Source organism: Sardina pilchardus, chromosome 13, assembly GCF_963854185.1.
Source record: "Sardina pilchardus chromosome 13, fSarPil1.1, whole genome shotgun sequence".
In the NCBI taxonomy this organism is placed as follows: domain Eukaryota; kingdom Metazoa; phylum Chordata; class Actinopteri; order Clupeiformes; family Clupeidae; genus Sardina; species Sardina pilchardus.
In genome coordinates, this window is record NC_085006.1 from 10,302,496 (window position 1) to 10,330,481 (window position 27,986).

At 45.6% G+C, this 27,986-nt stretch overlaps 1 protein-coding gene across 1 annotated transcript; it reads left to right on the forward strand.

Moving 5' to 3' along the window:
• The first annotated feature begins 355 nt into the window (after window positions 1–355).
• Window positions 356–27,984, forward strand: ankrd13b (ankyrin repeat domain 13B). The gene is made up of 15 exons (XM_062552104.1): window positions 356–765; window positions 15,599–15,734; window positions 16,231–16,355; window positions 17,121–17,166; window positions 17,289–17,432; window positions 18,226–18,457; window positions 19,639–19,705; window positions 20,647–20,728; window positions 21,575–21,639; window positions 21,917–22,047; window positions 22,424–22,581; window positions 22,806–22,985; window positions 24,311–24,474; window positions 25,153–25,229; window positions 26,202–27,984. The coding sequence occupies exons 1-15, from the start codon at window positions 658–660 to the stop codon at window positions 26,401–26,403; spliced, it is 1,917 nt and encodes a 638-aa protein (XP_062408088.1). The 5' UTR covers window positions 356–657; the 3' UTR covers window positions 26,404–27,984.
• The last annotated feature ends 2 nt before the right edge of the window (window positions 27,985–27,986 follow it).

Consider the following 27,986-nt stretch of genomic DNA (forward strand, 5'->3'; position numbering starts at 1 on the left):
GCATGCATGTTTAAAGCAGTTATCTGAAGATACAGGAAAAATATTTTAAGTTTTAGACAATGGATCATTTTAATTTCTTAGCATAGACTATTTACAGGTTGACATTTTTTTCTGGGGAAAGGCGCTAAAATCAGTGTCATTCCACGCCATGGTCCTCTATGAGGCAACCCATCAAGAGGGTTTAGGCTAGACTACATGCCTGTCATAAACCTATTGGCTGTGACTGTGTGGTTGGCAATTACATACACCAAGCAGTCGTGATAGTCTCGACCGAGCTGCATCATACTCAATCAGACCATCGCCGTTAAAAGGGATGGGGAGCCACACACTCGCGTCAGTTGTGAGCTAAGGCGGAGAGCGATAAAAGATAGGGCAGCCTAGACAACACAAAGAGGTTTGGGAGAATGAACGAGAGCCACGAAGATACAGCTCCCTGTAACATCATAGTAGAAGCCCGAAATTAGCGTATTTTATCATCAGAAAGCCATCACAAAACGTTATGCCGAAGGGATTTTGCGTAGGGACTGGACCAGAAATACCTCGCAAGTCAACCTTAGCAATAAAAAAGCATTTCGACCATTTTAAAAAGTGATTAATTTGTGCAGTCGACCAAGCTGAGAAACCGATTGGGAGCAATCGACAAACTATGCACCGAAGATGATCTCCGCTAAGCAAAGTCCGGACAACAGTCGCTACCCTCTGCACTACCTGGTGTGGCACAACAAACACCGGCAGCTGGAGAAAGAGCTATCAGCCTACGAGCAGGTGAGCACAGGCGCGGAGCGAGCATCTGCCTGTCGATGGTTGTAATAGTTGGCTCATGGGTGGGTCATGTCTGACAGGGCGGGAAGGTGCGCTATGCTACCGTGCTATGGTGGAGGAGCGTTTAGCCCAAAATTATTTTCAAGTGATGTTCGAAGTAACCAAGTCTGACATATCGACAAGTTTCTGCCTATTTCTCAGCAGTTGCAGCAGGTCAATTCAGGCTCGGTATCATTGTGGAGACTCCTTTGATTTCTTGCACATCACTTCTACCAATTTGTGTAGGCGAGACACTTGCAACATTCTTCTTTGTAGGCCTAATTGTGGCAATTGCAGCACACACAATTGCGATGTGGCTATTTGTGTCACTAATTCTGCAGGCTATGCTACCTCTGAATCGACCATCTCCAGTACCCACCCTGTTCATTCAATCATTGTTTGATTAACATGGTGTGCGTTGCGGTGTGATGTTATGCCAGGATGGCTGTCAGCGTTGCGACACAAAATGTCAGACTATAGTGACAGTTGTATTTGTACAGATCGTGCAATATGTAGCGACACCAGGCTAATAACGAAGTTGTTATCTTTAACAGTGTTGTCATCCTCAGTAGTGACCAACAGTGTAAGGCGCAATGGGATGCAGCCATGCAGGCTGCATCATGGGTTACTTTTCTGTAAAGATTTTGTCGTCATGTACAATAGTCTACCGAGTCAGTCAGTATGATTAAAGATGCACATAGATACATATATATAAAAAATAATAATGGAAAAAAAAAAATACATGACACATAGGTGCACTTCATGAGAGAAGCTATGCCAGACTTGACGAGAGTGGAGTTCCAACAGCCTAACCTGATTGCATCGTGGTATTCTGCTTTTGATTAGTTTCAAGGCACCGAATAGCCTACAGTAACCTATTTACTATTTATTCTGTTTACTATTTTTACTACATGGAACTTACTTTATATGTTCTCTGTATCCTAATTGCTAATAACATCCAGTTTTTTAACCAAATCAGTAATTACACCAGTCAAGGCATCAACAGCACCTTGACTAGAAACAGTTCACACATAGGTCTTATTTGTGCAACAACGTAAGTCTAAACTAAAATTAATTTAGTTTAGCAAAGGTGCATTTTAGCTTAAGGTGGACAAGATCTTCTAAGTACAAACATTGATGAGTCTCCTCAATTCTCCTACATGCAACACAATAGGCCTAGCCTACATGTAATTCATGCATGAAAACTTTTTGATAGACTTTGCACTTTACCAGCTATTTAGATAGGGTTCATGATCTGTGAGAGTCTGAGTCATTGTTTGGTTGGGTCACACCTATGCCAAATCTGGAAATGCATCTTAAATTACCATATTCGAGCTTAGGGTCTGACACACATGCAAGGGAGAATTTGAGAACACCAGTGAGCTTGTGGGATTGGATCTCGATCCATCTGAGTGTCATTATTTAGCTCTAAATCTGGCTAAATCATAGCGCTTCCTCACACAGAAAGTGAAGAAAAATTAACCCCCCCACCCCCTCCCACATATCTTTCACCTTCCCATGTGCTGTTTTAAATCCTGTGATATTGGTGATAATTTCCACCCCAACCCTGTTGATTATCGGGCTCCCTCTGTCTTCCAGATTTACAGGCTGCTGACAGCATAATCTTGCCCCTCTGTTGGCACAGATAGCATACACTCAAGTGATGAATGTATGGGTGAGAGATTCATGGTGTGAATGCCGAAGACCCGTGTCTGTCCATGGTGAAATAAGGGCGAAGATCTCTGTGCTGTATTTTGTGTGTGTGTGGTGGGGGGTGGGGTGGTCGATACTGTCATGATTGCTCACTTCAGGAGTGGGTACAGAGGTAAAGAAAAACAGAAGAGAGGAATGAGAGAGAGAGAGAGAAGGTGTGCGAGGGACAGAGAGAGAGAGAGGGCATGGTGCCATCCAGTTAAGGAAAACAAAGATGCTGCACCAGCATGACAGGATGTGTTCCTGGTATAGGGTAACAATAAAGAGACAGACAAGCACAAAATAATGAAAGCAGAGGAAGAGCATCAGCAGCAAAAACAAAAAACAGAAAGAACAAACTGGGTAGAAGTAAAGAAAAAAAGAGGGGTGCAGGAGAGAATGGAGCTCTTTTTGTAGCTGGCTTTGACAGTATCATAAAACAAGAGTACAGGAACTGGGGACAGCTGACCACAAGGAAGTGAAAAGAGGAAGCAGTGTGGTGGGAAAAAGACAGCAGGGAATGGAAATAGTGAGTGAATGAGTGATGAAAGCGTAACTGTGCTACCTAGGCATAAGGCATACACCCATGATCAACAGCCCGCAGTCGGAGCGAAGCCCAGAAATGAGCTCTGGAAATGCTGCTCCGACGTGAGAGAAATAGTTAAGACACTGTGAGCGGTGTTTTAATGTGAAGTCAGCAGTACTGAGTCATGTGACATCATCCCAGTAGGGGATGAGGGGCTGGGGGGGTGGGTGGGTGGTGGGGGGGTCTACTCCCTCTCCTCCATATTTTACCAGGCATCTCGCAGAGCCTCCTACTCCTGTTTTTTCCACACTCAATTATTCTAGCTTTCCCCAGCGTTCTGCACTCTTTCATTTATTCTAGCTAAAGTTTGTAAGCCCTCTTGACACACATACATACACATACACACACATGCACACACACACACACACACACACACACACACACACACAGAGAAAGCTGCACTTTCCGTCATTTCGGTTGCCAGTGAAACTCAATACTAATTGTAGCTGAGCTGCCTTACTAGGGCTGGGGTAGAGGGGTGGTGTAGTGGGTAGAGATGTAGTTAACTCAAGGAAGCTTTTAGCCGTGTGTGAGTGGCTGTAATACACAGTAAGTGTTTCCAAGGCTGGAAGAAAATGAGTTTCCCAAATACTGCATTAGATTGTGGAAAGCAGAAGATATCTCAAGTCAATTTAATCTCATTATTGGAAGAATTTATCAATAGATGAAAGCATGATGAGGCCTACTGTGGGAAATGTGTTCTTAGTCAAGTTTCTTGGAATGTACGGCATGGAAGCGTCATGCATTTACAGTAGCTTACTGTACATGCAACATTTTCTGGAATTGTCAGCTGAGCTGAGGAATACAACTTCCTCAAAGGCACCAGAGGCACCATTTCAATGTTTTGCATTAGTGTTTGTTTTAAAGGTCTCACTAGGTTCCCCCCATTTAAATTTGATTATGCAAAACCGGCTGTCTGTCCTCATGTAGAGAACAACATGAAGAAGTCTGAACAATACCGTGGATTTACCCTATCTTGACAGACATTTGGCTTGATGGAATTCATTTTTTGGCCCTTCTGTATTGCATTGTTACTTCCCCAGAAACGGTCTTATCTTCTTGCAGCAGCTGTAATGGGATGTCATTGGTCAGAGACTCAGAGCACTGATGCTGTCATGGAATACTGTATCAATAGCATAGAAAGCAAGTCAGTTGGATTAGTGATGCAGCCAAGTTGCCACAGGACGTACAGTGTGTTAATGAATAAGATTAAATCGTTTCTATGATGATACATTTGTTTTTGCTGAACCACCCTTTGAGAATTGATTGTTGCAGAATTCAAGTCACAACATGACTGCATATACGTTAGTTGAAGCCAAAACCAACATATACCTATTAAACAGACAGAGAGCTATGGCTTACCCAGGTCACTTCAGGAGTAACTCCAGATCTAAAAACAACCAGGGTTTCCCCCAGAAAATTTGTTAGTTAAGGTGGTGTCTGTCCAGGGGAAGGGGGCGTCGCCGTAGCGTCCCCGCCGCATCGCCGCCACTGCCCTACGATGGGGAGGGGGGGCGGGGGGGGGTCGAGTCGAGACCGTTGTTTTAACTGCAGCCGAGACCGAGTGACAACAACCGAGTCACCTTGACCAACCAAAGAAAGGGGCTTTCATAATTTACATCACCAAGGATCATATAACAGTTCAATTCCCAAAGGGTAGAGAGGGGATTGTTGGCTACAGGAGCAGTCTAGCACACACTTGTCTAAATAACTTCTTTTCTGATTTACTTGAAGACAAGGAGGTCAGCTGAAGTAAAAATTTAGTAGGCTGTCAGCATTTCATTAATATTGAAAATGTTGAATTTTGACACTAATGACAGCAATATACCTGGATTTCACATTCATTGTATCAGATTTAATTGTATCAGCAACCAATTAAACATCATTAACACAATTTAGACAATATTATACCTTAAAAGTTTAAGTTTACAACTCCAATACAGGGCCTTTTGTATCTTTCAAAACCTTTGCACTGCTCAGCATAGCACCATAGGATATATTTTAAAGCCAGTCAATATAATAATATTCTATTAAAACCAAGAATATTTGTAATGGTGGATATTTTAGAATATACCATGAAATAAAGATGAAACTGTATGAAAATGTAACATTGCGACTGTATGGTAAAGTTAGTGAATTGTGATTTAGTAGCCTAAAGCTGCAATTCTTTGATTGAAGCTGTATATTGTGCGTGCCTGTTGCTCATATAGCCTAAGAGAGCCAGAACGTTTTTAATGCTTTTTAAAACATAATTAGCGAGAATGTACCGCATTGAACGCTAATATTCTGTCACTAACAACCAAATCTGTCACCTGTCAAATAGCCTACAGTTGCATGTTCAGCTCTGAACAAAAACATTCAGGAGTTATTTCAGCCACACCGAAACGTGTGTTCCCGTCCCGCCCGGTCGGGATGAATGAAACTGGCATGGGAGACAAGAGGCTACAGTTTGAAGTTTAACCTAGCCTGTGTAAACCTCAGACAATTTCAGTATTTTACAACACGTAAATGAATAGCCGTCACAAGTTGTTGTTAGCTGTAGGCTAGATGGCACAAGTGTTTGTCACAACAAATTACAAGATGCAGTGGGCTATGCATTCATAGACGAGTGATAAAAAAAAAAAAAAAAGATACAGCGCTCAAAAGTGTTATGCCGCTCATCCCATACATTTGGTAGATTCAACGGAGAACCATTCCTGTGAGAGTCGTCAAATCTAGCTAGGTTTAGGCTATTTGTGTTCGCAGTCACTCTGAGATATGCGTGGCATTGGCACCTGATATCAAATACTCATGCTGAATGAGCGCGTCGCCTGTGCCAACTCGATTTGAAAATGTTTCTTTTTTTATGCGTTCTACAGAGAAGGGAGACTAGCGGCTACGGTTTGGAATGACAGGGAGAAAACATGTCAGAGTAATACGGCGAATATCACTATAGGGTCATTCCGTGTCAAATCAGATAAGATTGTTGCTGCACCGTCTCAGATTTTGTTAAAACTTTGTGTATATCATCAATGGGTCCTAAAACCAAGGCCTGTGAAATATTTCTGTGGAAATCATCTGTCTTCATATCTTTTTTAGACCTTGAAATTCTTTCATTTTTACAGCTTGAAAAACACATGCCATGTCTGGGCATTAATATCTTGACAAATATGTTCCCTAGCCTCCCCAAATTTTCTAGGGTGGAAGATCAACTCATAATAAGCATGTGTAAACAGTTTAAAGTCTGTACTAAATGTCTCTTGACTCTCGAAAGGGCCCTCAATTTTGGAAAAACGTGCATTAAGTGTGATATTTAGGGTATTAAGAAAACTGTTTATCTTTTTCACTTGGTATCAGTCACTATTTCCTCTTCAAATACGGCAGTTAATTAATGTTTTCCCACAATTTGAAGTCTCCACGACAAATAACCATGACAATAATAACAATAAAACAAGGCATGTTTGTATTTTGTGTCATTTTCATGTAACTGAAATGCTATGTGGGGTAGGTAGTAGGATCATGAAAATCTATGTGGAAATAGAAAAGTATATGGACATGTAGTGTGTAAAGTTCTAATATTGCATCCAAGCCCCGTTCACAGAATAAATGCATGTAGTTACAGGTGTTTTGGTAACACCAGAATAAACATTTACAATAAAAAAAAGGGAAGTTTGGCACCCCCCTCTGGCGAAACAGTAGCATTTTGCTACTTTTACAAGGCATTAACTCCGGTAGCTATTTGAATGGAATGGAAAGGCTATATTTTACTTCTCGTATTCAAAAAGAAGCAGAAATTCCTAATACCTTGAAATTGAAAAGGATGCCAAATCCACCGAATTATGTACTTGAAATTATGTTTTAACCATTAATCTAAAATAGGCCTTTCATTAGTTGGTGGCTGTGAAGTTCTCAAAGGCCATCTGCATATCTTCATACGTACTGCCGTCCTGTCCTGGTAGTGGCTCGGGCTGGCACAGCACACAGCACATGAATGGCAGCTGGTCCACTGGGGTGCAGGAATTTGACCTTGTAGTCCTCCAGCTCCTCTGACTTCTCCAAGGCATACCCTACCCACCATTTTCCATCATAGACACATATTGCCCTACCTGCACATCATGCTGCGGTGCCTGAGTGACATTCTGAACAGTGTAAGATGTATGAAGATATTCAAATGGCCTTTGAGAACTTCACAGCCACCAACCAATGAAAGGCCTATTTTAGATTAATCGTTAAAACATAATTTCAAGTACATAATTCGGTGTATTTGGTTTCAATTTCAAGGTATTAGGAATTTCTGCTTCTTTTTGAATACGAGAAGTAAAATATAGCCTTTCCATTCCATTCAAATAGCTACCGGAGTTAATGCCTTGTAAAAGTAGCAAAATGCTACTGTTTCACCAGAGGGGGGTGCCAAACTTCCCTTTTTTATTGTAAATGTTTATTCTGGTGTTACCAAAACACCTGTAACTACATGCATTTATTCTGTGAACGGGGCTTGGATGCAATATTAGAACTTTACACACTACATGTCCATATACTTTTCTATTTCCACATAGATTTTCATGATCCTACTACCTACCCCACATAGCTTTTCAGCTGCATGAAAATGACACAAAAATACAAACATGCCTTGTTTTATCCTTATTATTGTCAAATTCATTTGATTTGGAGACTTCACATTTTGGGACAACATTAACAAAGGATTATATTTCTATAGAAAAGACTTATTGATGGCAGGTGTGTCCCAATAAAAAAGTTTTGAGACCCTCAATATCACTTTTTTTGCATGTTTTTTCAGAAACTACGGACTTTTGTACAACCAATGAGACTGTGGTACAAACATTTAATCATTGAATCTTACTGAGAACATGCTTGTCTTCCATTCTATAAAGTTTAGTCAGGCTAGGAATTATACTTTTTAAGATATGAGTACCTTAACATGGCCTCCAAGATAAGGTCATTTAGAGAGTGTAAAAAGGCAAGGGCAAAAAGACAATGAAAACAATAGAATTGAACAAAAATATTTTACAGATTTTAGTTATGGAACCTAAACATTGTGTATACAAACTTTGAAGAAAATCCGAGTCGGTGCTGCAACCATTTTCCTGGATTTTGTCTGATTTGACACGGAATGACCCTATACATAATATATTTATTTATTTATTTATTTATTGAAGACGCTAGTTAAGGCGGCAGCCCTGTGTTGTTAAGGCGGCCGCCTTAGCAGGAAAGCGCTGCGGGAAACCCTGACAACACATCGCTCTTGAAACAGTTTACTCCTGAAGTTACCTGGCTAGGCCAATAACCTCGCTCTGTTGGACCTTCATCTTGGCAGCATAACGGAAGTGTTTCCCCTCAGAGATTTCTAAGTGTTGGCTCTGAACTAATCACCATCTCAGAGGAGCTAAAAGATTGGATGTGGGCTTTCTGGACACCAGTCAAACACCACAGCACAACCAAAAGGCTGCTCTACACCAGAGAGAGGACCGTGGTGGAGCACTGACGATGACGGGTAGATGTAGCTTGGTTAGCAGGACTTGCACACTGAGGCTTTTAGAAGTTGTCCTCTCCCCTATGGGACCTGAGCTCACACCTTGTCATGTTATCACTCAGCTCACTTGGCTTTCTGCTCCGTTCCCAAGAGCGTTAGTCTGTTAGCATATATAGTATAGAGAGAGAACCTGGGTCTCAAAATTATTCATGGAAGTATGGAAATCATTTCCAACCAGGCTTAGTGGGTTTTACTGCAAGTGCTTAATGTCTGTTATTTATTCTTGGTGTGTATAGTGTAAAACATACTTTTATGTACCCGTGTCAGCTCAGAAGGCAGTACCTGTTATTTAACCGCTTGCTTTGTCCAAAGAGGTTGCTCACACACACACACACACACACACACACACATATGTGCATGGATGATTGTCCTACTCCCACACACACGCACAATTTTGGCTCACAATGAAAGATTGATGCTGGCTTAAGTAGCTGCCAGAGAACATTAGCTGAGGCAGAGAGAGTGCAGGGCCAGATGCTACAGACAGGGATGACTATCAATAATGCAGCTCCCAACCAGGAAAGCCACCGAGACTGGAGGCCAAGACGGGGGGTGTGGGGGTGGATGGCGCTGAGGCCCTCAAGGTGTCTGTGAAGAGGAGGGACCCCCAGCATGATGTAACTCTCTCATGGGTATGACTCTGTGGGGTTGTCTGTTGGTATGGTTGCGTACATTGTGTCATGTGTGTGGCATGTGTCGGGTCAGTTTAGCATTGTTCACATATGGCTGAGTATGTGTGCCACTGTGTTAGTGGTATTACCTGTTTACACAGTGAGTGTTGTAACCAGCCCTTTATTATTTATGGCCACTGCAAGCCCATCATATTTCAGATAAGGGGAAAGAAATCCGAAAAATGTCTTGCTTGACATTGGGCGCTGTCTCTGAGCATTTTCTGCATTTCACTGTGGCGATGGCATTACATTTTGCCTAATGTGCACACAGAGTATTGATTTGATTTGCGTGTGGATTCTGTCCAAGTCTGCGTTTTGGAGTTTTCTCCCCCCCCAGCAAACCTCTGATCTGGAGCACAGTGCGCACATATGTGTAGCTGTCACTGTGTTTCTTAGGCACTGTGACAAGGGACCCTGTCTCAGTTTGTCAGCGGTGTGTATGGAAGAGTAAGCTGGGTCATCAGAAGGGCAGTGGCTGTCAGTTTGATGCTTCCTGGACTTCTCTTCCCCTCCCTGTCCTCCACCAGTGGCTGGTTTCTATTTCTTCCACTTCCCTCCAGCAGCTCTCTCTCCCCTCGTTGTGTCAACCTCTTTACCAATGACAGACATCCAGGTTCACAGTAATCGACTATGTAGCCTACTGGGCGGTATGTTGTTTAGCTGTACCATATGGGGTACAACACTGTGCCCTGACTGTCAGTGTCTCCGTTAGCTTTCATCTCTCTCTTGACACCGCGCTCCTCCCCGCCCCGGCTTTCTGGATGTTTCCGTCCCCCCGCCCAGCCTCCTCTGTCTTTGTGCATCTGTGCCAGACTGTTTCTCCTTCTCCAGTGTCAGCCCCAGCAGCCAAGCTGAGAACCCCACTGGGCAGCCACAAGAGCCATCACTCAGGGACACGCTATCTTGCTGCTGCTGCCGCTGCTGCTGCACTTCACCAGGATGCTGCTGATGCTCAGCCACGGCTTGGAGCCCATACCTCCTCCTCCTCCTCCTCACACTCTTTCTCTTCTTCTACGGTTGCTATAGTAATCTACCTCCGCTCACACCCACCAACTCCACACCTCCCCCCCCTCCTCTCTTTCTATCTCTCTCCCTCCCTCCCTCTTTCTCTCTCTCTCTCTCCTTTACCTCACCTCGTCCTGCCTCCCTCTGAGAATTGCGATGTTTTTCTGCCGTTGTTTGGCCACTGGGAGCGAGGGCCCCAGTTGCTGGCAGGCGGCAGGCGGGCGCGCGGCAGGCTGCTGGCGTGGCTAACGATGCCGCTTCATTAGCGCGGAGGGGCCCGGGAGCCGGGGGAGGGGGGAGGTGTGCGGAGCGGAGCGGAGAGAAAGAGAGCCGGCTGGGGAGGGCAGAGGCTCCACGTGGGAGGTTGGCTCGTTCCAGTAGCAAAACAACACTCCAGCTGCTGCCTCGCATTCAGCATCGGCTGCACTCAGCGCACATGCAGCGGAGGTCCAGTGCACTATGCCCTGCGCTTCAGATGCTGTGTGTGTGTGTGTGTGTGTGTGTGTGTTGTGTGTGTGTGTTGTGTGTGTGTGTTTGTGTCTGTACTGTGGGTGTGTTTATCTTTGGGGGCTGGTAGTAGGAGAGAACGCCATGAGTGCAATTCAGTAGGCAGTACATTATGGTCATGTATGTTCATACATGGATATGCATCTAGTACCGTTTGAAATATGTTGAAATCTATGAAATCTAGCACAAGATACCAAGCCAGAGTCCATATATATATATATATATATATTCTTAATCAAAGTAAAGCCAACATCAGATTTACCAGCTCAAGACAACTTGTGACTGACTCCTAATGAGGTCTACTCGAAAAGGATGTCAGATTTAACGCCTCTGGCTGCGCTCTTGCCAACTTCAGTTGCTGAAGCTGTCACACCTCTCCGCTCCAAATCGCTGTGGGTGACTAATTACTCTTGCTTCGTAACTTTTCACAGGGTCAGCTGCCTCGCATGCAGAGGCAGGACAGATCACACAGCTGCTTGCCAAAAAGGCATGCAAGTCCATGACCGAGAGCGACTTTGGGTTTCTGTTAATTAGATTAGTGGAACAGTTTGTTAACTGGTAAATTTCACAAATTTCATTGTAGTATTGTTTTGTTGTGACATTATAGTCATTACTATGAAAACACTATCTGACTATCTGGCATATTGTAACTCGATAATTCATAGTATGTTTCCAAAGTAGATGTGAATTAATACAGTCGTTTTGTATTGTTTAATTTGTAGTGTAATTTTATTCAAGAAATTTCACCAATTTAGTTACAAATGATAGAGAATTTGCCTTCTTAGGCGACACCACCTACATTCAAAATCCCAGTTTAGATGCTACTCAAAGCAGTGTTTTATGGAACATGTAAGCTAAATTTATCAGTGTTATTGCTGGAAAAAGTTGATTCTCCAAGGGGGAAAAAGCCCTTGGAACTGTACTTGACTCTGAAGTAAGCATGGAAAGTTGTGATAAGGCCGTGTTGTTTTAACTAATGAGGAAGCTTCCTAAAAGACTGGTGCCATTTACTCTGTGTATGCAAAGCACATAGGCAGGAGGGACCGCAGGTTAGCAGAAATGCTAAAGCAATAGCCTACTGCTATGGATTACAGACTACGCCCTAACAGCTAGCTGTGACCTCCAAGGAATACTTATCGACAGTTGGAAAGTTGGAAAGGAAATTAAAAAAAAGCACCAGCTAAGAAAAAGGCTAGGTTTAATTCAGTCTAAAGTGACAGGCAAATGCATCCCTTGATGTTCTCACAGAGCCTAGCTCCTTTTATCAGAAACACATTCCACTGCCAACTTTCCCCTTCAAGTTCTTCTGTAAATAAACATGCACTTTTCTCATACTGATTAAGTCTGCTGCTGTTCTCTCAGCAACGTGTCATCGTCATAATGGACGCCGCGGCCTTATTGACAATAATGACCTTGGTCCCTGTCAGATATTATAAGCAGGATGATCAATCAATGACAGACAGCCCTCGTTCTGCATGCTGTAATATATTTACTCATATGAGAAAGAGAGAGGGAGGGAGGGAGACTGTGCGTTGTGTGTGTTGACCATGAATGATTATCTCTCTCTGCTCTCTATGTTGTGCTGTTTGCAATACAGGCACACATTTTAGCTCTAGTGTAAAGATTGAGACCTTACATAACCCCGTTTCCAGAAAAGTTTGACAAAATTGAAATAAAAACATAATTCTGTGATTTGCAAATAATTTAAACCCTGTAATTAGGTGAAGATAGTGATACTGATAAGACTATCAATTGTCGAAACAGACATGTTGTTGCTTTTTGGAAAATATATGTTAATTTGGAATTCGATGCCAGCAACACCTGCTAAAGTTGGGGTAATGTTTCACCTCTTTTAACAACGGTCTAAATCTTCTGAACTGAGGAGTCCAGTTGCTTGGGGTCTTGATAGTGAAATGTCCCATATTTGCCAGATATAGGATTTCAGCTACTCATCAGTCTGGGGTCTGCGTCTGCATAATCATGTTTTCATTCATGGATGCACCTTATGTGATAGGACTGAAGGCAGGCCGTTCAGCAACTGGAGTCTACTTGTATAGAATCATAGTTGTAATATGTACAGAATACCGTTAACTGAAATATTCACGTTTTTGCTGAAAAAGAGGTTGCCTGGATGACAGCAAATTGTTGCTCAAAACCTGTACAGTATATAGATTATTGAGCATTCATTTTGCTTTTCCAGATGTGCAAGCTGCCCATATGCCATAGGCACCAATGCACCTTCATACCATCATAGACGCTGGCTTTTGAACTGTGCACTAATAAGAAGTGAGATGCTCCCTCTCCTCTTAAGCCCAGAGGATGTGGAGTCCAATATTTCCAAAAAGAACGGCACATTTTGATTTGTCTAACCACAGGGCAGTTTTTCCACTTTACTTCAGTCCATCTTAAATGAGCTCGGGCCCAGATAGCATTTCTGGATCATGTCTAAATATGGTTTTGTGTGTGGTGTATGGTAGAGTCTTAACCAGCATTTGTGGATGGAGCGGCAAACTGTTTTCATAGTCAATGGTTATTGGATTTTCTCCTGAGCCCATACAACTACCACCATCCAAGTGCAGTTGTTCAGCCCTGTCCGTTCTTTACAAAGATTACTCTGGATTCTCTGAAGATTTTAATGATATTGTTACACCCTTGGGTGGCCCTGTAGGAATGAGCAAAACCCAACATTATGTGCTTTGCTGGTGAAATCCCCAAAGGCAGGTATTCAGGTATGGCACTGGAAATGTAAATTAAGCTCTTGTAAACCATAAATGTTTTTATTATGAATACACAATGAAAGAACCAAGAGACTTGCCAAATCAACACGCCACAGTCACCACCTTGTATGTGTGTAGAGAACCAAAATATGCTTGTGCTATATTAAAACCTAGCGGTCAGAGAGCAATGACAGCGTGGCCAAGTAAGAGGTGGACTGCTGCCAGTGGGTACTCCTGTGAGGAACTGCGTGAGAATCACCTCAAAGAGACACAGAGTGTGAAACCACAAGAGCTGATATGATGCAAGCTGACGACTATAGTCAATCCTCACCCACGTCACCAGTCACAAGGTGATGAGCAGTGCAGCAAGCAGTGCAAGCTTTTCCCTGTGAGCTTTAAATAGAGCCATTTGGCCAGCTAAGAGCAAACAAGATGCAATGTAATTGTGTTATATTTGTAATCGACTTTTGTTAATATTAGTAATACCTTAATGTCATCTTAAGATGTTCGAGGAGAGCAGGAATTCTTATCTTTTTCAATTAGCCAGCCATCAGCCAGCCCCGGGCAGCTTTTAGTGCACCACAGACCTTGCAGACAGAGGTTCAGCCATTATCAGCCCACATGCAGGCTCACTGGCTGTTACCGAAGTGCAGTTCATACCGGCTCTAAGCTCAGTGTGAAGTGTGGTAGGCCACAGGCTAAAATGTTTTGTTATTTCCAAGGGATTTTTTTTAATTCTTCTTTTTTTATTAGGCCTATTATTATTTTTTATTTTATTTATTTAATTATTTTATTTTTAAATTATTATTATTTTTTATTTTATTTATTTATTTGTTTGTTATTTTTTGCTTACACATGTAACAGGCTAAACACCCATCGTTGACATCATTGAGGGATTTGAACAAGCTTGTTGAACAATATGAAATTTATCTTGAGGAATATCGGCACTGTAGAATGATTTTACCTTGACTATTGGTAGCTCTGTATAATGATCTGTAAGGAACAATTTCTTTCTAAATAGCTGCTGTAAAATTAACAAATGATTACCATTGCCCTTTTAATATACCTATAAGAAGTTAATACCCCTGAAATTACTGCAATCAAACATCTCCCGCATTCACCTTCACGGAAATAATCCAGCTAATTGACCTTCTATATTGTATAACATCCAAGTACATGAGTATTTCTGGATATGTGAAGAGAATCTACATTTCCTGTCTATGCTTGTAAAAGGACCCTCACACTAATGGATGTCCATGCCTCTACTGTTAAGCCACTTTGCATAGACATTGCTGCTAAGTAAACAAATTCTGATGATGTAAATAAAATGTCAGTGTACCATGTATTTTGTGTAGGTGAATTATAATATAATTTGCACCGGTAGAAAAAGACAAAATTAGGTCTTTATTTAGTAGCTGGCCAAATCGTTTTCGTAATGGTCTTATTGGCTTAAGAATTGGGTGGTGTTTGAAAAATAGGTTGCTGGCAAGCCTCCAAAACTCCAGGGCCTGAAAAATCACATCAAAGCCCTTGCTGTGTCTGAAGTTATACGTGGCAGATGGATTTTTAGATGCTCATCCAAACTATCTGAGTCTGTTTCCACTGTAGCTGCCTGTCACTCGGAGGCAGAACTAGGTTGAGGGAGTGTGTGAGAGGCTGGGAGAGAGGAGAGAAGAAAAAAAAAACCCTGCCACAGAACTGAAACTGCTCAGACAGGCTCGTTGTCGTCGTCGTCGTCGTCTCTCACGTTGGAGGATTGGTCCTGGATGAAGTAAATTGCACTGTATCAGCCACAGTATGCCGATACACGCCTGGGCGCTGGTTATTGTGCTGCGGCCCCCCCAGATTCACAGTGAGCCAGCGTTCTGTCAGTCAGTCATGCGAGTGGGAAGGTTTAATTAGCACCTGTCACTTCTGAGTCTTTCTCCCTCGCTCACTCTCACTCGCCCGCTCTCAAACTAGCACACACATTCTTAATGCCAGTTGTGCGCTGGCAATGTGTTATGAATGTGAAAAATTCACATTGTTTCTCCTCTCTCCATCTCCCTCTCTATCACGTCTACCCCCCCCCCCCCCCCGCTGACTCTAGGTGGAGGTGGAGACGCTGGACCCTCGGGGACGCACCCCCCTGCACCTGGCCGTCACGCTCGGACACCTGGACTGCGCTCGGGTGCTCCTGCAGCACGGGGCCGACGTCAGCAAGGAGAACAGAAACGGCTGGACAGGTAGACAACAGCCACAGTGTTTTGAAGACACAGACGTCGTTCTATATATACGCCCACGGGTGTATGTGACATCGGCCTGGTGCAGAATGCAAATGTGCTTTAGGTGGAATTCAGCTGTGTAACGTTGTTTGACACAGTGTGTCTGTGCATGAAGTTGTTTTTGTCTGTGAGCGCGCAGTGTAGTAGTGAGCCGAAACTGCTGACGCTGGAGATGTTGATGTGGGTTTCTCAGAGTCATACATCTATTGTCTATTTATATGGCAGTACATATCATACTGTAATAGGAAAATAATTTGGTCTTCTGCGCTTGAAACCCTCCTTAAATCAAATAGAAGAGACCCACCCTAATGGTTTATATTGTATCCTCAAAGAATATAGGAGCACATAAATGAGCAACGACGACCGGATAACTGGGAGATATAGAGGGCCATCATTATGGTGCTGCTCCTCTTATGAGAGCTCATCATGGCTCTTCCGTTCTCCCCCCCCCCTGCAGTGCTCCAAGAAGCCATCAGCACGCGAGACCCCGAGCTGGTGCGCCTGGTCCTGAGCTACCGTGACTACCAGCGCACGGCCAAGAGGCTGGCAGGGATCCCCCTCTTACTGGAGCGGCTCCGTCAGGTAGTCAACAGAACCACTTCATGAAATATGGACGAGGTTGCGTTGCATTAAATGTGTGGGGTTGTATTGGAGAGAGAGAGTGAGAAAGAGAGAGAGAGAGAGAGAGAGAAAAGGTCCTCTGGGTTGGTACAAATATTTCATGCTGCCTCATGGCCCCATTTGGACTCACTTGTGGTTAAGTGTCTCGTGGGAATGTTGGCCCAGGTTGTTGTAAAGGCTGGGGCCGAGCTGCCGGAGCACCAGTTTGGTGTTTGTCAGCCCCGGCGTGTGTCTTCACCTGTACAGTGTTATCTTGGCCTCCTCTCCTCCCTTCTTCCCTCTCTGTCTCGCCACAGAGCGCACGCTGCTGTAGTTTTGGGTGATAGATGTGTAGCCCATCACTCATCCTCACCCAGCAGCCTCCTCACCCCCTAACTCTCTCTCTCTCTCTCTCTCTCTCTCTCTCTCTCTCTCTCTATCTATCTCTCTCTTTCTCCCTCTCCCTCTCTCTTATCGCTGACTGTCTCTTTCTCTCTTAGTCCCTATGTCCCTCTCTCTCTCTCTCCGTGGTTGTATTATTAATGTCCCCTCTGGCCTGACGTCCATCCGTCACTGTCCAGCAGTTCCTGTGCGACTCACATTCAAATGGCCTCAGTCCCAATAATTCCCTGTTTGCTCTGATCTTCTGGTCTCCCTCACTCTCTCTCCTCCTCCTCCTCCTCCTCCTCCTCCTTCTCCTCCTCCTCTTCTCTCGCTCTCTTTTGTTTCTCTCTGGATTTTTCTCAGGCTCAGGATTTTTATGTCGAAATGAAATGGGAGTTTACAAGCTGGGGTACGTAAGACATAATGAAAACCCTCCTCTGTATTAAATTTCATGGGACACTTCGAACTCTTTATGAGGTCTGTCGGAGTGATTTTTTTCTCTTTTTTTCTCTTTTTCTCCTCTTCTCTCAGTTCCTCTGGTGTCTCGTATATGCCCGAGTGATACATACCGCGTGTGGAAGAGTGGTCAGTGTCTACGCGTGGACACCACCCTCATGGGCTTCGATCAGATGACCTGGCAGAGGGGAAACCGCAGCTTCATCTTCCGTGGTCAAGGTGTGGCCCTCTTCCTTAAACCACCTCGAACATCCTCAACTCTTAGATCACAAGTCACATACATGTAGTCAGTTCAGGTCTTGCTTAGCCTGGTTGTTCCCATCCTGCCTTGCACGATGATTTCATTCACGCTGCTAAGGCAGTCTGGAAACTACCGCCCTAATTTTTGACTGAGATAGGGGACCAATCACAGAACAGGGGGGGAAGCAAGGACGCATTTGATAGACATCCGTGGCGCGGATCTGGGCATTTTTTCAAATGAGAGAAATTGAACGTCTGGTTGCCAGACCACGTCTCATTTGAGAAGTGGTAGGCGCTAGCCAGGCTAGGTCTTGCTTGGAATTTGTAAAATATAGCACATACTTTAAGAAGAGAGAGATTGATATGGAAATTGAGATGCCAGTAGATATGGTGTAGATGACAGTTGCCAGATGAACAAAAGCTGGGCATCTATGGATGAGCAGGAACAGGCATCAGATGCTGGGTTTGATCCTAGAGGTAGAGTTTTTCTCCCAGAACTTTTGAGAACAGAAAGTTTGAGTGCAGGGTTGCTTTTAAATTACCATCAAGGTTATGGGAGAACACTAGATTTCTGCTAAGGGGCGGACAGGGGACAACACCGATAGTGCTCTCGCCGCTGTCCGAGTTGATTTAACGCCGACAAACTGGCCTTGATTGATGAATACCCTTGGGACGCCTCCTCCTGCACCACTCTCTCTCTCTCTCTCTCTCTCTCTCTCTCTCTCTCTCTCTCTCCCTTTCTTCTCTCCTCATCTGGGCTGTCGTCCCTCAGACTCCAGTGCCGTGGTGATGGAGGTGGACCACGACCGACAGCTGGTGTTCTGCGAGACGCTGTGCATGTCGTCGCTGGCGTCGTCGCCCACCTCGCGGCGGGGTCCCGCCGGGGCGGCCCTGGGCCTGCTGGGGCTCGGAGCGCTGCAGCCCACCGAGGAGCAGGTGGCCGCGCGGCTCTCCGCGCCCGTGGTCACCACCCAGCTGGACACGCGCAACATCGCCTTCGAGAGGTGAGGAGCACGACGCGCGTGGAGGACGCCATGGGGTTGTCTGTGTTAAAGGACTGTATGGAGCTTAGCCTGGGTGTTCCCATGCTGCTTTGCGCGCAATTTCATTCACCCTGCTAAGGCAGCCAGGAAACTACTGCTCTAATTTTTGCCTGAGATAGGGGACCAATTACAGAACAGGGGGGAAAGCAAGACGATAGTGAGCTATGCACGTACGTACGCATTTGATGGATATCCGTGGCGGCCAATGAACGGATCTGGGCATTTTTTTTCAAATACGAGAAAATGAACGCTTGCTTGCCAGACCACGTCTCATTGAGATATTAATGTTAAATGTTAAAGTTGTGCTGGTAAAGAGGGGAAGCCACCCTCTTAGATGTTTCATTTTGAAGTATGTGGGTTTGGTAAAGGTCTCCTTTGAGGGTGTTATGTAGTCTACTGGTAGAGAGTGGAAACCAGCCGCTTAATTGTTTCATTTTAAAGTGTGAAAGTTTGGATAAAAATCTCCTTTGAGCCTGGTAAATGTAGTCTACTGGTAAAGAGAGAAGAAAGGCTTTTGTAATTGTTAATTTTATGAACAATAAAAAGCTCTGGCAAAAATGTTCTATGTAGCTCCAAAGGCTCTCTCACAGATGAAAGCTGGCTACCTCAAGATTGTAAACAAAAAAGATCCCTCCGCCAGGGCGTTTGAAGTAGCACCTTTAGTTCTGTGAGAATGAGCAAAGAAAATCCTCGGAGTGAGCACATTAGTTCAATCTCCTCCAAGTTCATCCAGCCCAGACACACAGTATGTACAGTACACGCTCCTGAGAGACAAGGGCAATGGTGAGCAGCAATGCCCGCTAAGCTGGATCCCACAGTGAGATGAACTCATTTGAGCCGAGGCCAAAACATCCCTTGCAAATGATTTTATTATCTGCATACATCCTAGCGCTGCCAGCGCTGGGTGCCAGTAATAGACATCGCCCTCTTAGCCGTGGCGCAGGGGAGTGCCAACCTCAAAACCACAGTGCCATCTAATCACCTCGCCCTGCGTGCGTGCGTGTGCGTGCGTGTGTGTGTGTGTGTGTGTGTGTGTGTGTGTGTGTGTGTGTGTGTGTGTGTGTGTGTGTGTGTGTGTGTGTGTGTGTGTGTGTGTGTGTGTGTGTGTGTGTGTGTGTGTGTGTGTGGCTCCCCTCTCTCAGGAACAAGACGGGCATCCTGGGCTGGCGCAGTGAGAAGACAGAGGTGGTGAATGGGTACGAGTCAAAGGTACGGGACATCCGCCCAGGTCTCTGCATCTATTACTCTGTGTGTGTGTGTGTGTGTGTATATGTCCATCCTTGTGTGTGAGATTGTGTCTCTGCTTGAGTGTGTGTGTGTGTGTGTGTGTGTGTGTGTGTTTATCTCTCTCTCTCTTGCTCTCTCTCTTTCTGTGTTTGTGTGTGTGTGTGTGTGTGTGTTTGTGCGTTTATATCTCCATGTGTGTGTTTATATGTGTGTGTGTGTGTGTGTGTGTGTGTGTGTGTGTGTGTGTGTGTGTGTGTGTGTGTGTGTGTGTGTGTGTGTGGGTGTGAGATGTCTGCCTTGAACAGGTAGTGGATGGTGCAGTGCCAGTGACAAAAGCTGCTCAAAGCGCCGGGATGATCAAACAGCAGTTACGGAGATCAAAGAATCTCTCCCATACGTGAAATAAATAGAATATTGTCAAGTAAGAAAAAACAACAACAAACAACTCACATCCTCAGTCAGTGGCTGGTACTCACATACATTCCGTGACACAGTTCCTCTCCAGGTGAGACAGGTAGAGAGATCAAACATTTTACCTGTCACATTCCGGTTCTACATTATACTTTAATAGCTTGTCTCCACAGCCTGACCTGAACGGCTGCCTAAAAGCCTGAACAGAACCTGAGCAGTGGTTCTCGGTGACATGGCTCATAACAGCCATCAGTCACGCGGGAGGAGACGGGGTGGGAGTGAGGGACAGGTGAAATAATAGCCTTTCTCTTCTGCACGGTGACATCACCTACTCTTAAAGGCACAGTGCGCCATCTGGAGACATCTGCTGCATTATTCAGACACAAAAAAAAACGTCACCCAGGGATTGCTTTGATCTCATCGCATTTACTGTATTCAAAGGAGTGTGTGTCTGTGTCTGTGTGTGTGTGTGTGTGTGTATGTGTGTGTGTGTGTGTGTGTGTGTGATACAGGTCTATGCAGCTTCTAATGTGGAGCTGATCACCCGGACCCGAACGGATCACCTCAGTGAACCGCTAAAAGCCAAACCCAAAGGTACACACTGCAGCCTCCCAACACACACACACAGACACACACACACACACATTTTTCATTAAAAAACAATTATGTCTAGTTCCCTCATGCAAGTGAGCTGTGCGCTGTCTGATGTAATAATGAGATTCCTGTTATGTTTGTGAGTAGTTGCTATTTGTAGGCCATTAGAGATGGGCCGCATCGCTTTTTCCGTACGCCCTCGTTTTGCAAACGTTATTTCATCAGTGATAAAAGTACGCTGGGACCATATGCGCATAAACGCCGGCTCCCTTGAAGGCTGTGGCTCAGCTGGCGAGCCAAACGCTCTCGCTCTCCTACTCCCCGTCTGAGAGCTACCCAGCAGCACCAACCAATGGCCCCGGGCAAACATTGCAGTCGTCTGTGAAGTCTGCTCTGCACCACACACATCAGAGCAGCACTCCTCAAACGCGCTCTCTTTTTCTTTTTCTCTCTCTTTCTCTCAGTCTCTCTCTCTCTTTTTCCCTCTTGTTCCCTCTCTCTCTCTCCATGTTTCTCACTCTCCCTGTTTCTATCTCCGGCTCTCTGTTTCTGTCTCTCTCTCTCTTTCTCTCTGTTTTCTGCAGTCAGTCCCTCATGGATTGTCCTCCCAAAGTCTTGCGTTGGTTTAACTTAGATCCACAAAAAGTCAGTCCCTCCCAATCTAGAGAAAAGCCAGGTGCCTGTGAGTCTGCTCTCAGCCAGGCTGATTGTGTGTCTCTCTGTGCGTGTGTGTCTCTCTGTGCATGTGTGCGTGTGTGTGTGTGTGTGTGTGTGTGTGTGTGTGTGTGTGTGTGTGTGTGTGTGTGTGTGTCTGCTGTGGTATCTTGTGTGTCTCCCTTCCCTCAGGCGGTAAGACGCCTCTGCAGTCCTTCCTGGGCATCGCCGAGCAGCACATGGGCCCCAACAACGGGGTGAGTGGACGCAGGCCTCGCTCCTCCATCTCGCCCGCCGCCTCATTTCACCGCTGCTTAATGTGCTCGTTAAAGCCACTGAATCACCGCTCGTTCTCCCTGCTGTCAATATTTATGTGAGCAGGACTAGAAGAAACAAACGAATAAAAAGCCTCCCCCCCCACCATCCTCCTCCTCCTCCAACCGCCTCCTTCACCCACCAGTGCTCTCTTCAGCCGGCGTCCATTTAAAGTATCGACGGGTGGTTTTATTGGAAGTGTTTGTGCCGTTTTCTCAGCAGCAGACCCAGATGTCCTGCTCGGTGACCAACCCCACGGCGCTGACCGCCGAGGAGTACTTCAGCCCCAGCCTGCCCCTGGGCCCGAGGGACATCGGACACCCCTGCCACCTCACCACCAAGACACAGAGGTGAGAGTCTGGACAGCTGGTGTGTGCCACATCCACCCATTAACACTCTGCACTCATGTATTCTGTTGTGGATGAGGGCAGGTTGTCAAGTGTTACTATATGTGTTTCTTTGTATCAAGAGTTACTAAATATGTGTGTGTTTGTGTTTTTGTGTCAAAAGTTACTTTTATGTGCGTTTCTATCAAGTGTTACCCATGTATGTGTGTGTTTGTGTCAAATGTTACCCATGCATGTGTGTATTTGTGTCAAGTGTTACTATGTGTGTGTGACGTGTTTGTGTTAAGTGTTACGATGTGTATGTGTTTGTATCAAGTGTTACTGTGTGTGTGTGTGTGTTTGCGTCAAGTGTCACTATGTGTGTGTGATGTTCCTCCAGATTTAAGGCAAAGCTGTGGCTCTGTGAGTCCCACCCTCTGTCCCTGGCAGACCAGGTGTCTCCTATCATTGACCTGATGGCCATCTCCAACGCCCTCTTCGCCAAGCTGAGGGACTTCATCACCCTCCGCCTCCCACCCGGCTTCCCCGTAAAGATCGGTGAGAAGCGTGTGTGCGTGTGTGAGAGTATTTACAGATCCTATGTGAGTGTTCTTTCTGTCTTCAGAATCTGTGTACATGTTGAAGACTTCATGTGTGTGTGTATGGACAGTGTGTGCGTTCATTGTCCATCCCTGTGGTTGTTTTCAAGTGTGCTGTGTGTATGCCTGAGGGCTCTGTGTGCTCGGGTTGCCATGACGCGCCTCCCCTCCTCCCCTCTCCAGAGATCCCCATCTACCACATCCTGAACGCGCGCATCACCTTCGGGAACCTGAACGGCTGCGAGGACGCGGCGATGGCGAGCCGAGCGGAGGCCGAGCCCGAGGGCCAGAAGGACGGCCTCAGGACGGACACGCCGTCCCCGGGCAGCGACTGCTCCAGCGTGTCCAGCTCCAGTTCCACCAGTGAGATACCAGACCTCCCCCGCCGTTCACATTGCTGTGTGTGTGTGTGTGTGTGTGTGTGTGTGTGTGTGTGTGTGTGCGTGTGTGTGTGTGCGTGTGTGTGTGTGTGTGTGTGTGTGTGTTTGGTGTGGGTATGTGTGTGTGTGTGTTTGGTGTGGGTGTGGGTGTGTGTTTGGTTGTGGGTGTGGGTGTGGGTGGGTGTGTGTGTGTGTGTGTGCGTGTGTCCGTGTGCATGTGTGTCTGTGTTTGGGTTGCTGGTGATATGTCTGTATTTATGTGTTAAACTGTGCATAATCCTTAAAACTTTGACTGGATGTTCTCAGATATATCTGATATGCTATCAGGGGCCTTTGTTTTATTACAAAGCAGGGTTTTGGCGTTAGCAAGGTAAGTTCAGGTTTAGCCTTGGCTCCCGAGCAGGTTATGTTTGAGATAACCGAACAAAATGCACTGCCATTTTATCCATTCTTAGCATCTCTTAGAAAGTAGCATCACTATTTCTGAAAACCACTGTGGACCTTGGTGCACAGATCACAATAGTAGAGAGTCTCTTATGAAGGCCAGAGTTTTCAGAAACTGACAATTATTTCTCTCATGGGCATCTTTATGAAAATACCATTTCATTTACCGGAATTCACAATTGTGATTATAGTCAGATCTACTCGTTCCTGAATGATAGGACAGTGATACTGAAAGCCTGTTAACAAGCCTGTGAATGCGCTCGTAGCTGGATCGGAAAACTCTGAACTCTTTGAGCTGAAGAGTTGATGACCACTATCATGACATTGCTTATGCTCGACTGCAGTTGTTAGGGTGTGCCAAGCCAGCAAAACAAAGATACCCTTGGATATGTTGCCCTTTATTTGTAATACCGGCCCCTGATTACCGCAGTGTTTTGTTGTTGTAACAGATGGAGTGGGCATATCCATCTGTTATCTCCGTTACCAAGAAACTAAAGCAATTAAGCTGGAGTGCATTAGACTGTGTGCTTTACTGACATCCAGTCAGCTCAGCATGAACCTCCCATCCCTCATCCCAGCAGTCAAATGATTCATGTCATACATCATCACTAGGCTGACAACAAGCTGACTGCAGTGACCCCTCATCTTAATTCATTTAATTAGTATGTGTTAATTGTTAACTGTTTTGTGTGTGTGCGTGTGTATGTATGTGTGTTTGTGAGTGTGTGTGTATGTGTGTGCGTGTCTGTCTGTCCATGTGTATATTTGTGTGTGCGTGTGTGTGTCACCGTGTGTATGTATGTGTGGGTGTGCGTGTGTATGTCTGTGTGTGTGTGTGTGTGTGTGTGTGTGTGTCCATCTCAGCATCGTGTCGTGGCGGAGAGATCTCCCCGTGTGTGTTCGAGGCCCCTCCGGGCTACACGGTGCTGGGGGGGAACCAGAGGGAGAACATGCGTGAGGAGGAGGAGGACCTGCTGCAGTTCGCCATCCAGCAGAGTCTACTAGAGGCCGGCTCCGAGTACGACCAGGTCAGCGCCTCTCCATCTGCACTGACCACTTCAGTACTGACCACTTCAGTACTGACTACTTCAACACTGACCACTTCAGCACATTCACTGGGGAACTAATGACCATCAGCACCAAGCTGTGGCCATGCATTACTATGTGTACATTCAGTTTGGGTTTTACTGTTATGGCGACTTGATGTATTCCTTCATTTGCACATTTGTACATGTCACGCTCTATAGCGAGGGTGCTGACTTTACCATTTGATCATATGGGTGCACAGTAGGCTTAGCCGAACGGTCTTCCAGTGCACAAGCATTAATGTCTGCATGCCTCCTGCTTTCTAAATCGTGGTCTGTAGCATATTCTAAGGCTCAAATCTACAGTCTTTGTGTTGAGACACAAGTGCTCGGACTAAGAGGCCTGATAACCACCAGTTGTTCTGCCAGTGCTCCTGTGAGAGTTGTGTTGTGTGGTGTGGTTTGCTACTCCACAGCTCTGAGTGGCTCGCCTCTGTTCTGTTCAAACAAAAAGCGGAGGCAGTCGATGTGTAATCTGTGTACCTCGGACAAAGCCCCATAAATCCGCCCGGAGAAGTGATGCATTTCTCTGTGCTTGTGTCTCCCCCCCTCCCTCTCTCTCTCTCTCTCTCTCTCTCTCTCTCTCTTTCTGTCTCTCTACCCTTCGCTCCACTCCTTCAGGTGACCATCTGGGAGGCTTTGACAAACAGCAAGCCCGGCACGCACTCGCTCTCCTGCGACCCCGGCCGCGTGGAAAGGTCCGCAGTCACTACCTCACTCCCCGAATTGACTCGGCGGCCCCGAGCCCCGCGCACACACGGCAGGAAGGGCACATCCTGCATGCACTCCACACAATGTAACTATTGACACGGGGGACCCCCCCTCCGCCCCCCCCCAGAACAGTACCGCTTCTGCTGACTCTTCTCTCCGCGCCGCCAAAACTCCTAATTTCCCTCCGGATCAGCCCTGTACCGACTCCGCCGGCTCCCCCTCTCTCTCTCCTCCACCGTTTGCTCTCTGTGTGCAGTGCCTGCAGTCTCTCACACACTCTTAGTAGCTTCAGTACATCTAGCTGTCAGCCTCTAGAGAAAGGAGCCGTAATTCCCCCTGTTGGCTCCGTCTTCAAAAGCTGTCCATTATTTTTACTGTCACATCAAAAAAACTTTCTGCGCATTTGAGCTTTTTAAGTTGGAAGTGCCTGTCTGTCCCTTCATGTTCTGTCCTTTCCTCCCTCTCTCCAGCCCTCTGTCCTCCCATTTGAATTATTGTCCCCCTCCCTCTCTCTACCTTTCTCTTACTGTCTTTTACTCCCTCCCTCTCTCTTACTCTGTCTTTTACTCCCTCCCTCTCTCCCTCTCTTACTCTGTCTTTTACTCCCTCTCTCTCTCCCTCTCTCTTACTCTGTCTTTTACTCCCTCCCTCTCTCTTACTCTCTTTCTCTCTCTTACTCTGTCTTTTACTCCACCTCTATCTTACTCTCTCTCTTTTACTCCCTCTCTCTCTCCCTCTCTCTTACTCTGTCTTTTACTCCCTCCCTCTCTCTTACTCTCTCTCTCTCTCTCTCTCTCTTACTCTGTCTTTTACTCCACCTCTCTCTTACTCTCTCTCTTTTATTCCTTCCCTCTCTCTTACTGTCTTTTACTCCCTCCCTCTCTCCCTCTCTCTTACTCTGTCTTTTACTCCCTCCTTCTCTCTCTCTCTCTCCCTCTCTCTATCCCTCTGGTCTGCAGGACCCCCCAGCACAAGCCGTGTGCCCAGGCCAGTCCGCGGCGCTGCCCCCCGCCCTGCAAGCCTCCGTCGCACAGCTACGACGAGCAGCTGCGCCTGGCCATGGAGCTGTCGGCGCGCGAGCTGCACGAGGCCGAGCTGCGCCGGCGGCAGGAAGAGGAGGAGCTCCAGCGCATCATCCAGCTCTCGCTCACCGAGAAGTGAGACGCCGTGGCCACCGGCGGCCTGGGCAGATGAGGGGAGTAAATGAGAGAGAGAGAGGGAGAGAGAGAGTGAGAGAGGGAAGGGCTTACAGGTGAGTCACCTTCTGCCCCTTCCTCACCTATATCGTCCCCCTCTCCTCACCCTCCACTCCTCCTCCTCCTCCTCCTCCTTCAGAGGAAGAAGCTGCTCAGATGCTGGCTGACACACACACACACACACACACACACACACACACACACAACCTCTACATGGTGTCCAGCAGAGTCCGGAACAACATCGTGAAAAGCGAGAGAAAAAAGATCACCTGGGGGAAGAAGACTATCCTTCTGAGCGATCTCTAGACTGGCCTGGTCTACAGTGAGTAGATCAAGCCCAGATCTCTCCTGGGTTTATTGACTTAAGCATCACTCTGGAAGCCATTATCTAGTGTACAGTGGTGTACTCTGTATGGACACCACTGGGCACTTAAAGGACATAGTCAAGGGCGAAAGAGTGGCCAAGGTACAATATTGACATAAATCTATCACTTTTTAAATAAATGGGTAATATCCTGTTTTTGTCATTATTTGCACAAATTATGATTGTACTGTATTTAGCTTGTACATGGGTGGTTGAATTGTGATGACTGTTAATTTTGAGGAAAAAAATGAAAAGATGATTAGCTTTGTTTCCAAATAGGAGGGGAGATGGCGTCGGCATGATATGTTGCCAGTGTCTTTTGGCCCTAGTGTATCTGAAACAGATGTTCCTTACCGTCAAGAGAAAAAAGATGGGAAGTTGAGCTTTTTGTGTAATTAGAGCGTCTAGATATTTAGAGTGGCAGTCGGCTCAAAAGTCAAAACATGTCCCATCTCCTCGTTCTTGCCATTTGAATTCATTACAAAAGCTGACCTTATCCTGACTCAATACATGTTCCTACTTGTATACTACAAACGGTGCTATGTTGGTCTCTCTGGTCTTAACCTTCTTAATATTATATTGCTAGGGGATGATGATACCTCAGATAAACGAATATGAGTTCTTCCACATTGGATACACTTTTCTTAATTTAACATCCATAGAGCTTTCCATTGGCTCACGTTAGCCAGAAACGGAAGAGCAGTGGATGACGGTGAAACTAAGCACAACATTCTCAAACTGAAAGGAGCGATACAATGCTGTATTTTTAGTTCACTGACTAAGAAAAGGGCTGTCTAATATTTAGTATGGATGTCAGATTTTGCAGCATTGTGTATTAGATCAGATGTGATATATGCTGAACTAGTGCTTCTTGAAGGCAATGTAATGAGAAAATGTTAGGGTCAAAATTTCCCCCATGCACTTGCAATGAATGAAACTGTGGTGTACCAATCTATATGAAATGGGTTAGTAGAATTTATTTATTGGCACAGTGTATTCGAACGTGTGGTTTGATTTGTAAATGATATATGTACTGGATGGAGTGAGGAGGAAATAACGGTTGGATGCTAGTTTTACCAAGGATGTCCAGGGGGCACTTGTTGCAGTTGGATAACGATCATAGGATGTAACCATAACCTGTTTTGTAGAGCTCTGCTGGTCAATAAACCATTTTAAACATGATG

Coding starts and splice junctions, on each gene's coding strand:
- ankrd13b (XM_062552104.1), top strand. CDS start 658: ATGATCTCCGCTAAGCAAAGTCCGGACAACAGTCGCTACCCTCTGCAC. Junction 21,640..21,916: donor ACATGGGCCCCAACAACGGG/GTGAGTGGACGC, acceptor CCGTTTTCTCAG/CAGCAGACCCAGATGTCCTG. Junction 22,048..22,423: donor CTCACCACCAAGACACAGAG/GTGAGAGTCTGG, acceptor ATGTTCCTCCAG/ATTTAAGGCAAAGCTGTGGC.